A 13163-nucleotide genomic window follows, 5' to 3' on the forward strand; every position below is an offset into this window, starting at 1 on the left:
ACACAACCCCTACTCTCATTTAAAAAAATCATCGATTACGTCATCATGCTCAGATGGATGACGTCACTAGTATTATATATATGCCAAAAAGTCCTAAGTTAAAAATAAAAATCGACCTGTCTGAGGATTTCTCTTGAAATTTGCCCATTCTCGAGATAATGAATTTATGCCAACTCAAATGTCCTCACTTATACTACAGTGTCGCGCCCGCTTGATTAGCAATTAAAAAACAATAGAGTTTCCGATATTGTATTGCAAAAACCTCTTTGGGATATTATCAATCAATATTTAAAGAATATCTACCTACCTTGGCAACTTTGAAATTTTTAGATAAATGTCCGATTTAGGGTTAAAAATGGCCGATTTCGAAATTTTCAAAATTTTCAGTCGCTTATATAACAAGAACTGTTAACTTAAGAGGAGAAAAATCACTAAAGACCTTTTCTATTTGGAATGATTCAAAAAACCTAAAAAAAATTTGTTTGATGCAAAAAGAATAATTTTAGGAAAAACCCCTAATCTTTCCCCTCGCCTGGCAAGGTCTTATACTCTTCAGAATCGCCTGCCATTTTAAACATTTCTTCTAAATGACTTACTCAAACACATACTTAAATTTAAACCTTACAGGAGAAAGTTTATTTTACCCCCTAAATTTGCACTTTTTGATTCACCTGGTAGATACACGTGCACCGCTGATGCCTGCCAGGTAATGGTTTTTAGCCAAGTGCTATAAATTATCACTAGACAAATTTCTAGCCTTACAGGACGACCGTTAGTCGGAGGGTTCACTAGCTCTTAGACTATTATTACATGTCTAGTTAGGATTTTTTATTGATAATTTTGTTTAAGGGCATAGGCGCAAAATGTCGCCTGACAAAATGTTCAATGTGCTTTAAATGTATTTATTTTTTTCGAATCCTAAGAAAACTAATAAATTTTTTTGAAAAATTTAAAGGCAGGGTGAAAGACTTCATGATTACCGAGGGCCGAAAGTCCCTGAAAACTTCTATAATGTTTATTTTAATAAGTTAGTTATTTTTAATTGCAAATATTTCATTTAAAAGAAATTTTTTATTCTGATGGACTTGAGACCTTCGGTAATAACGTAATCTTTCATTTTGTGTTTAAATTTTTTAAAAATACTTATTAGTTTTCTCATGATTCCAAAAAAATTAATACATTTAAAACACATTGAAAATTTTAATAGGCGACATTTTGCGCCTTTCCCCTTAAGTGTTTAACTGTTTTTACTTATTAAATGTCTAGTTGGGTTTGTTTATTGACAAATGTTGTTTTAATTTTGTTACCAAATACAAGTCTATTATTACTTGTTTGTTACCAAATATAAGTCTAGTTAGGTTTTTTGATTGATAAATTATGTTTAGGCGTTTAGCTTTATTACCAAATTCGAGTCTGTTTTTACTTATTACATGTCTAGTTGGGTTGTTTGATTAATAAGTTCTGTTTAAGTGTTAACTTTATTACCAAGTTTCCAAAATGCGTTTTTATTACATTTACCAGAGCTGTTAGGATAGTATTAATAATAACCGGTTAATCTAATTATAAAGGCATTATTAATCACATTGACCAACTGCTAAGGTTATTATTAATACAGACCGGTTATTATTAATACAGACCGGACTTATCACATTGACCGTAACATATATAATATGTACATAGAAGCAACTGCGAATTAAATAATAAAAGTGGCTAACTTTGAACCTAATTAACATAGGAAAAACTTTTTTCTTTCTGAAAATTCATATAAAAATACCAGCTTTTGAAATCCTAAAGTAGATTTACTCTATAGTCAATATTAACCAAGTTATTCAAATTGTTTAGAAGCCAAAAATGACTCTATTTTACTAAACTTTTTCGGAGTGATAAAAACGACTTTTAATAATTTTTTCAATACTTTAAAAACATAACTATTTTTCTTGCATGTGGTTTCCACAGAATTCCTATGTCATTATTATTTTCTGAACAATAACATTGCGAAAGAAAGGCTCTTTACGATAAACAAATTGAATAAAATTTAAACTAACTGACGAATCGTCTTAAAATTTTTTGTGCATTATATGGAATGTTTGATTCAAGTGTGTGTGCAACATGAAAGTCTTAAGGCCATTTTCGCAAAAGTTGTAGCACATTTTTTTATTTTTGAAATTTTAGTTTTATTTTGCACTTTCCAAAACAAAAAAGGATCGGACCAAAATTCAAAAAGTGCCATTTGAAACCTTGGCTCATCTATAAAAATAAAAATATTATAAATAAAATATTAATTACCCTATTTTTACCTATAGCGATTTAAACGAAAAAACTGCCATTTTTGACCCTTATTTGTTAATAACTAAGTTTCTCGTCCAAACTGTGACGGGCATTTTTGTATTTATAATGTAAGGTATACTATAATAGTACCCAAAAAATCCATTTGCAACCGGGCTGCTCAAGTGTCCCTACAAAAACCTTATTTCTCTAGACTATAAACGCAATTTTTTCGAGCAATAAAAGAATGCAAAGAGAATTTTCCTAATTTCGAAAATAAGTTCGACATTTAGCTGTCTCTCAGAGAAATCGTTGCAACAGATTCTAAACTTGGGGAACAAGGCTTTACAAAATGTTACTGCACAAAAAATACGGTTCAAAATTATGTAAATGTAAAAGGTCGAACGTATAACGAAATCTAAAATTCGTTATAATGTCTCATCGTATAAGGCATTATGAGGTTTATAACATAAAACCAAATAACATTAAAATTAAAAATGGCGTTTTACTAAACCTAATCTAATGGTAGGGGAGCCCAAGCGGGGATTTTTGCAGTTACTCGAGCGCGTCAGATTATCTTATGGGTAGAAACCTTGTAAACTCTAAATGTACCACTACCATATATTGCATCTTAATACAGGCGAGTTCGATAAGGGGGTAGGAAAAAAAGATATATCCTTATAACAACTCGAAATCGTCAGATTAAGATGCGGTAAGTTACATAAAAGTACATGCAGAACAGTGTATATTTGTGAGTCACAAGAAAAAACTGAATATTTCGAGAAATAAACGTCAGATCGAAAAACTAAAAAATATGTTTTCAATATTTTTCAAAAATCTATCGACTGTTACCAAAATCAACACCCCACGGATAGGGGTGGGGGGTAAATTTAAAATTTTAAATAGGAATCCTGCGATATTTCACGAACTGAACAACAGATCGAAGAACTGCAGAATACACGTATTCAATATTTTTAAAAAAATCTATCGAATACCACCAAACACGAGCCCTTACGGTGGTGGAGTGGGGGTTAATTTAAAATCTTAAAAGAAGCCCCCATTTTTTGTTGCAGGTTTGGATTCCTTACGTAAAAATAAGAAACTTTTATTTGAGACATTTTTTGAATTATGGATAGATGGCGCTATAATCGGAAAAAACGATTGTTGGCAAAATTAAAAAATGGCGCCCACTAAAATGGAAAGTTTTACTTAACTTTTTTTTGGTTTTAGGGCCTAACCTTCATAACCAAATAGGTCCCCATAACGCTCGAGTAACTACAAATTTAGCATACATTTAGCATACTTTCCTCCCCTACTATAAGAAATTATGCCATTTTAATACCTGGTTGGAGTTTGATAGTCCAAATTCCGATTTCATGAAATTAAGTTTCTACGTTTCCCTGACCACATTAGTGAAAATTCTTTAATCAAAGGCCAAAAGTGTCTTATTTGGACTTTGACTAAGACCTTAAGTCAGACTCGAGCTCAGGTGCTCCTAGGTTTGAGTATTCAACCCTCAGGTCTTATACAATTATGTCAATTATATATGCGGATAAATAACTTACCTTGATAGACGTAAACTTTACCAAAATACTCCGATGCTTTCACGTTTTTCATGTAGATGGTTTTAATCTCCTCATCTTCTTCGTTCACAATGTCCGCCTCAACTCGTTTTATCAAATTCAGCAAATCTTTTATACCCGAAGATCTATAAGTTAGTGCTTTATAAATTAAAAGAGTTGAAAACACAGCGTTGGAAATGTAGTTGGTAATTTCCGTTGGTGTTCCATGTGAAGCTACTTGTTTGGCGGTAACGTAAATGGTTGAAACATTAAGCACATAGTATGTGAAGGTGGCGTAAAAGTAGAAATTGTACATCAGGAGTTTGAATCCTTTGATGTCTAGAGGCCAGATGCCTGCTATTGCTAAAAATGGTTTGATGAATTTCATATGTATGTGATCTTCAGTATCCATTATACCTAAAAAGGTTATGCAAATTATGTCAACCTTTAGACCAGGAAATAAAAACGTCTAGACTCAACATTAATTTAACAATTTAACGAAATAAATTGTATACTTATATCAAAAAAACGATTGAAACAGATGGAAAGTTATGAGTGAGATCTATGTCCAGCAGTGGGCAAGCTAAGATTGAATTATGATGATCAAACAAAACACGATAGGGGCTTCCACAGGGAAGAAAGCTCAAATAATTATGGGGACTACAAAGCGAACAATAAAGTGGAACACAAAGTGAACCTTTCTGTTTAAACCTCTGTAAAAACATAGACTATGCCAGATCCAAGATATGAAAACATGCGCGCGATTGTGCGTGAAGGCTCAAATTGGAAAGACGCGTCAATAGTCAAGAAAGAAACGGACAGCAAACATAGAAAAATCAAATAAGGAGATCTTATTCAAAATCTTATGAAATAAAAAACAATGTCATCTTCTTCTTCTTCTTTTTATATAGACATTACTCTGTCTGTTTTTCAATGTGCCTCCAGTAAGTTGTCATTCCATCTTTTTCGTGGTCTTCCCACTGATCGTTTTCCTATTGGGGAACTGTCTCTCGTCGTCCTTACTACTCTATTTGTTATCATTCGGCTTATGTGGTCGTTCCATTCTACTCTTCTGGTACCGCAAAAACAATGTGTAGCAAACAATTTAATAGAGTGTAGTAGGTTCTGGTTACCAATATTAAACGAGAGAGTCAACAGTAAAGCCGGCAAGTGCAGAAGCGGACAGGTCAGTCTCTATGTGGTCAAATTGTAACGATTATGTTGGATGCACGGTCACAAATGATCAAAACCTTTGTCTTCTTCTTCTTCTTCTTCTTCTTCTTCTTCTTCTTGTTTTTATATAGACATTACTCTGTCTGTTTTTCAATGTGTCTCCAGTAAGTTGTCATTCCATCGTTTTCGTGGTCTTCCCACTGATCGTCTTCCTATTGGGGAACCGTCTCTCGCCGTCCTTACTACTCTATTTGTTGTCATTCGGCTTATATGGTCGTTCCATTCTACTGTTCTGCTTTTCACCCAGTTATTAATGTTGTCCACCTTGCATCTCCTTCTTATATCTGCACTTCTAGCTCTATCCGACAGAGTCTTACCATCGATTGTTCTCAATGTTTTCATCTGTTCTGTTTCTAGCATTCTTTTTGTCTTTTCTGTATTAGGTCGTGTTTCTGCCGCGTACCTATATCATTATTGGTCTGATGACTGTTTTGTAAATTCTGCCTTTCACTTCTTTCCCGATGTTTTTATTTCTCCATATTGTTTCATTCAGGAAACCTGCAGCTCTGTTTGCTTTATTAACATGTTCTTCCACTTCTCTTTCGAGCTTTCCGTAACTGCATAGTGTGATTAGTGTTACCCAAATGCAAGACCAAGACGAGACTTAGATAGTCTTGGTCTTGGTATTGCGCCAGTACACCTGGTCTTGGTCTTGGTCTTGGTATTGCGCTCCCGGTCTTGGTCTTGGTCTTAGTCTTGCAGCAAGAGTCTTGCAAGTCTCGCAGTTGCCCATTAGCATATTGCATATCTTAGAACAACGTAACAGAGTAGGTACATTTTAAGATTGAATATCATAGCCATAGGAAAAATCAACCAAATTAATAAATATCTGACACCGGGTGGGGTTTGAACTCACGGTGTAAGTGATCCGGGCCCATATTCTAACTAACTAAAGTTTATTAGAAACATGCATTTTTTAGTGTATTTGCTATTCACTATCAGAGATTTGAAAAGCATTCAATTCGGTGACAGATCTGCACAGTATGTTAATGCCAGTTCTAATTTTTATCTACTACGTTTTGTTGGACAGACCAGTATGGGTTTCAGATTTTATGGCACGTCAGCTGCTTCACAAGCAAAGTGAAACTTACTCTTCAATATCTCACTTGTTAGCCTTATATATAAGGCTATATAGCCGTATTCTTTAACAATATCGCTGGAAAAATGTTGTTGCTAGACAGGTAAAGTGTCATTGTATACCGGATACCGGGTATACCAATCAAACTGTGGTTTTCTCAAAGTTCGCATCATTTTGTGGAATATTCTAGCATATAAAATACTGAAATTAAAACCCAACTATAGTCTAATGTTTTCTTAACATTCTGTTTTTGATTCATTCGCTTATGTTGTATAACAAAAAATTTAGGTATTTTATCAACTAGCCATGTTTTTCATTAATACAGGGTGTTTTTAAATAAGTATGGCAAACTTTAAGGGGTAATTCTAAACAAACGAGTCATGTTACGTATGCATGCCAATGGTGAATATTAAATTCTTAATTGTATGTCAAAAATGCGCAATAACTACCTCATAAAACTCACCAAATTTCATTTGCATATCTCAAGCGGTTTTAGAGCAATAAATAAATCCTGAGTTTGTAAGAAAAATTTTAATACCCCTATTTCGGAAACGAAGCATTTGCGGACATACCCTCCTACTAGAGGTGAAACTCACAAAGTGCAGTTTTTTGAGATTTTGACATTTTCATCAATTTGAACTCAATACGGTACTGTCCAGCTCTGTAGAGATCAACTGGGGCTCTATTCTAATTGCTGAGATAATTTTATGGTATACTTCACTAAGTGCATGATTGTGAATTTAGGTTTCAAGGTAAAACTCATTAAAACTTTTTATTGCCCTTAGTGAATTTTTCCTTACAATTTGGAGTGCCGAATCAGTAATACATATTATTTAGTGATCTTTCAAACAATACATTATTAAAGATAACTGTTTATTATTTTTGTGTTCATTATCTATTCGGCGATTGATTAAAGAAATGAGCTTATATTATTTCTTTGTAGCAAATATTTTACATAATCTATTTTGCGATCAAGCAGGCGACTTGTGTGTTATATATTGTATTGTTGAAACTGTATATACCTGTTCGGCGATTGATTAAAAAAGGTTTAAATTTCTTTGTAACAGATAGCCTATGCTTACATAATGAATAACATTATCTATTTTATGGTTAGGCAGGCGACTTTTGTGGCTGTCGCCGAAAATAATGGCATTTATTTTCAAACAACGAAACTTATTGTTCATTTTTTAAAGAATAGACGGTTATTTTTGATAGATCGTTAGTAGTTGTAAGTCAGCAAAATTTTGTATAGGTACCTTTGTATGTTTAAAATGTATTTTTACTACATTACACTTTTTACTTGGATACATTACTTCTGTTTCTATCACATGTGATTTTCTATAGAGGCAACTGTTTTGTATAAACTTATTTATGTACTTAATAATTATTTATTAACATTGTATTCATTACCTATTTCATTTTGAATCGCAACGTCATGATACTTTATGGAGATAAATTCATTAACTTCTCAATATCCAATAATTGTGTTCATGGAAAATCTCATCAAGTACAAAGTGTAGCTATTGAATTTTACCTCTAATAGGACATACCTATGTTTATAAATCAAACCAGGGCCGGCGATAACGGGCCTGCAAGGGATGAATTGCAGGCGGGCGACCCTGTTTATGGGGCGCCAAAATGAGCACCTTTTTCTGCTGGTGTTACACAAAATCATAGAAAAATTATTTTCTTTAAAATTTTTCAATGCAATAGAATTTTATTCACGGCTCCAGTATGCGTAGTGTGTGACAAACACTCATTTTCAAAATGCTATGGATTTTAAAATTTAAAATCCAAATTTAAAATTAAAAATTTTAATCCGGAAAATAATTTTTTTAGATAATAAGAATTAAATAAGATATTTACATCCTAATTACATTTTGTACCATTGCCAGAAGATAAAATATCTAAATATAGGTAAATACCTAATTAAACCGAAGGGCGCCTTAGCTAGTATTGCAGGCGGGCGCCTTATACCCTAGCACCGGCACTGAATCAAACTGCCATTATTTTTAATGCTGAATTAGCCTGTAAGGTTACCATACTTATTTAAAACACCCTGCATTGATGAAAAACATGGCTAGTTAAAAAAGTACCTAAGTTTTTTATTATCCAGCATAAACGAATGAATGAAAAAACAGAATGTTAAGAAAATATGTATTTAAAAACACAGTTTGATTGGTACACTCGTACCAAAAACCTGGACAATTAAGTTCAGAGCAAAGAAATCGTCTGCTGTTAAAGATGTGCAAAATATTTTATTCTCCTATATACTCCCTAAAACGACCTTCAGTTCTAACTGCAAGACGCAAGAGTCTCGCAGGCTTAGTCTTGTTCTTGCTTAAGTCTTGCATGCTAAGTCTTGGTCTTGGTCTTGCTAAAATTAGGCAGTCTTAGTCTTGGTCTTGCGAAAACGCAAGAACAAGACCAAGACTGCAAGATCAAGACCGATTTTGGGCAACACTAAATGTGATGCCTAGATATTTAAACTCCATGACTTGTTCTATTATTTGCCCCTTCAGCTCTAATTTACACCTTATTAGATCTGCTGTTATAACCATGCATTTAGTCTTTTTTGGGGAAATTAACATGTTAAATTTTCTAGCGGTTTTATTAAATTCGTGCAACATAGGTTGTAAATCATTTTCACTTTGAGAGATTAGTATTGCGTCGTCTGCATAGCAGATTATTCTTTTGTTCTTACTTTTTTTATTATTTCGTCCATGATCAGGTTGAATAACAGAGGACTTAGGGAATCTCCCTGTCTTATCCCATTACCAGCTTCAATTGAATCAGTTAGTTCTTCATCCACTTTTACTTTTATTGTGTTGTTCTGGTAGATATTTTCGATCGTTTTAATTATTCCTAGAGGTACCTCTCTTGAGTACAATAAATGGATAACTTCCTTTAATTTTACCCTGTCAAATGCCTTCTTAAGGTCCACGAAACATAAGTTTACCGGTTTGTTGTATTCTAACGATTTTTCTTGAATCTGCCTCATTATAAATATAGCGTCGGTGCATGATTTCCCGAGCTAAAACCTTGTTGTTCTTCTGCTAATGTTATAATTTTATTCAGTTTGTTTGTTATTACTTTGGTCGTTAATTTTAGTGTTGTGTTTAATAAATTAATTCCTCTGTAATTATCCGGGTCCGATTTTTCTCCCTTTTTGAAGAAAGGTATTAGGATGCTTGATCTCCATTCTTGTGGTATTCTGTTTGTCAAAATCTTTGTCAATTAGTCGAATTCGACAAAATAGAACGACGCCGCAGTATTATGAGTGGCCGGCTTAAAGATATACATTTATAAAGGAGAAAATATTGGTATATGCTTGTCATAGGTTAAAACCTAAATGACGTGAATTACTCTGAATCATATTAGAAGGTAACGTACATGGCAAATAGTCAGTAGGAAGACAGCAGAACTCATGGCTGAAAGACCTGAGAAGATGGGTTGACCACTCATATTCAGAAATCTTTTCGTACAGTATGTAGTTCCCAAGGTTACAGTTGTCATTTGAATCGTCAACTTTTGAAAGTAGATGGCGCATTAAGAAGAAGAAGAACGTGTTAATAATATTAATTATAGCGTCAGAGAATTCTATAAGAATGATGAAGAATGAATATATCAAGACAAGGGTATAACCACCCTCTCAGAATTTCACTCAATACTGTCAACTTTCAACTTGGTATTAACATCAATCACAAATTGATAATATTTACAATAGTTATTGTTACCTTACTTACCCGATTATTTTCCAAAAACCTTTCACAAACTGATGATTCTGTAAACACAAAAATAAGCAATCCAAGTACCCAAGCAATCAAAGAGCTCTAATGCAATTATTTAATTACAAAGCTCTTTGTGAGTTTCTGACGAACCTACGTATGGCACTTTAAGTTATCTGTAATTGTATTCTTCTTGATCATAGTTTTAATTACAGGAAAACGGTGTACCTATGTATTTCTTGAGTATTAGAAACTTTTTAACCATTAAACATAATTACAAAGTGGATATGCTTTTAGACGTTAGAATTAGTATAAAATTTTGATAAGAAATTGCTGCGATCAGTTTATATTTGCTATTTTTAGAGAAAATTTCACTTATGGTAAAGTTAAAAATGATTGTATTATTTTGAATTATAGATTTCATTGAACAACACATTTCTGTTGATTTTACTTATTTGTTAACATTTGGTTTATTTTACTATTTTTTTTTTATTCTAAGAATCGTGGCCGCTCATGTCTCCTATTAGCTAAGTATTATATCTAAGATTTTTTATTTATTTATAAAATGTTAGTTTTAGGAGAAGTTAGGAGAACTATTAAAAAATCTCCCAAGAAAAGCCATAGTTAAGCTGACAAACCTAATAAATGCTGCTTTTAGATTGAGATATGTTCCGAGACTCTGGAAAGTAGCCGAAGTCATTATGATCGCTAAACCAGGTAAACCTCCTAATAAAGTGACATCGTCTCGACCAATATCATTCCTTCCGGTGATGTCAAAATTATTAGAAAAACTCCTATTGAAATGATTAAAACCAATAATAGAAAGAAAAAAATCTTATACCATATAATATAATATATATATATAAAATATATATTTTATATATATACCATTACATAAAATATACATTCCACTATAGATCAAGTTCACAGAATAACAAATATAATAGAAAAAACATTAGAAGAAAAGAAAGTCTGCTCTACAATCTAGAACAATCTAGAACAGAACACTATTGCCACCTTCGCTGATGATACAGCTATACTAGCGATAGGAGACACTAGTGAAGAAGCGACTGATAAGTTGCAACTCTCAGTAAATACAATAAATACCTGGACCAAAAAATGGCGAATAAAATTAAATGAGTCTAAATCGGCACACATTAACTTCACAAATAAAAAAATAGAAAATTTCCCAGTTAGAATAAATGATACTCAAGTTCCTTATGCAACATCAGCAAAATACTTGGGCATCACCCTAGACGCGAGGCTGCGCTGGAAATTCCATGTCAAAAAGAGAGGAGCTAGATATGAGGTATAAGAAATTGTATTGAATGATTCGAAAAAATTCAACATTATCTATTCATAATAAATTATCCATTTACAAACAAGTACTGAGGCCAGTATGGGCATATGGGGCTGTACCAAATGTCTATGGGGTATATGGGGCTCTGGGGCTGTACCAAAGCTAGTAACCTACATATTATTATCCAGAGATTTCAAAACAAAATACTGAGGAACATTGTTGATGCTCCTTGGTATATCCGTAACAGCAACCTCCAAAAGGACCTGGGTATGGAAACTGTGACCGAAGTAATCAAGAGCACAGCAGCAAGTCACGAGCAGAGGCTGCATAGTCATGTGAATGTCGAGGCAATCCAGCTTCTTGACAACACTGAACTAAAGAGAAGACTCATGAGGACAAAACATTTGAGTTAGTGTAAATATTTGTAATGTAAATCAACAGTTTAGTGTAAGAAGCAGAGCATATTGCTGTGATGTTATTGCATGTTAGTTGTAGTGCATTAGTTGATAGATATAATAAGAGTAAGCCATTGCCATACGGTATGCCCTTAGATTTAAGTATTTGTTGTTTATTAAGTTAGGTCAGAGAATAACAGATAATTGGTCATTTGTGACCAGATAGCATTATACAAACATCGTACAGGTGTTACAAAAAAAATAAAAAAAAAAATAAAATGTTAATTTCCACCTAGCTTCGATCCTATACCCCGTATGTATTCAATATACATAATATAAAATAAAATGTCTATGACTTTCTTCGAATGACAAAATTTATTTTTTTTAGTTGGCAATTTTGAACTTCTGTCATATCAGTTTCACTTTAATGCAGAAGAACTGATAATCTGTTTTAATGAATATAATTATCTGTCTATTTTAAGCAGATGTTTCGGCTGTAAAATTGATCTATATTATTTAAATATTTTTTGGGGGGACTCTTATACTTTCATATTTATATTTAATAATTTTTTATATCAGATGAATACATTTTTGACTTCTTTTTTTTTTTACATAACCTCCGAACCACAAATATAAACTTTAGAGATCGTGTATACATGTAGAATATTTATTTAAATCATTTCAACTAATTTATTTTAATATTTATATCCGTATAGTGCTTGCAATTTTCTATTTCCTATAATATAACATTTCTTAAGATTTTAATTGTGTACTTAGTAATGGCAGAAAATGTTTCAAGCACATGCTGTCGCTATACTCTTTTCCTTTTGTATTAAATCTTTTATAGAATCGTTTTTTTCTCCAAACATAGGCGATAATGTAGCCCCAGTGTAAAAATGTAACATTGTAACAAAAATGTAACAAATGTAACAATTATTTTAAATTATTTTTCGTATTTAAGAGCTTCGAAATTGGTATTTTCTTTTTCTGTTTACTTTCTGGTTTTTGTCTTTGGCTAATTTCATCCTTATTTTGGCACTTACTAAGTGTCCTGATCCCACATTTGCTCCTTGTAGACTACGAATATTTGATATCAGCTGTTCCATTATGACTGGATCAGTACATGGTCGACTTGATTTCTTTATCTTCCTCCTGGAGACCTCCACGTTTCTTTGAATATCTGTTCATGCTGAACATTCTTCCACCTATTATAATCTCGTTTTGTTCACAAGACTGTATCAGTCAACTTACATTATCACTTCTTTCTCCTAGTATTTTTTTTTCATAAATACTTTATGCCATCTAGTAGCCTTCCCTACCTTGTCCTTCATATCTCCAATTACTATTTTAATATCTCTTTTGTATTTACAATTAATCACGTATTATACAGGGTGTCCCGAAAAGATTGGTCATAACTTATACCACAGATTCTGGAGTCAAAAATAGGTTGATTGAACCTCACATACCTATATATAATAGTGCACATAAAAATAGTTACAGCCCTTTGGGATTCTTAGAGCAGCAACATCTTAAAAAAAATTTAAGTGAAATTTGTGCACCCTATAAAAATTTTATGGGGGTTTTGTTCTTTAAACCCGCCCA

At 32.7% G+C, this 13163-nt stretch overlaps 1 protein-coding gene across 1 annotated transcript in view; it reads right to left on the reverse strand.

Moving 5' to 3' along the window:
* LOC126882706 (odorant receptor 30a-like) overlaps window positions 1–4239 on the reverse strand; it is a 36215-nt gene extending 31976 nt beyond the window's left edge. Inside the window, exon 1 of the mRNA XM_050647687.1 lies at window positions 3831–4239. Within this exon, the coding sequence (XP_050503644.1) occupies window positions 3831–4239 (409 nt within the window). The remainder of the gene's footprint in view (window positions 1–3830) is intronic.
* Between the last annotated feature and the right edge of the window lie 8924 nt (window positions 4240–13163).

The sequence above is a fragment of the Diabrotica virgifera genome, chromosome 3 (assembly GCF_917563875.1).
Source record: "Diabrotica virgifera virgifera chromosome 3, PGI_DIABVI_V3a".
Lineage (NCBI taxonomy): Eukaryota > Metazoa > Arthropoda > Insecta > Coleoptera > Chrysomelidae > Diabrotica > Diabrotica virgifera.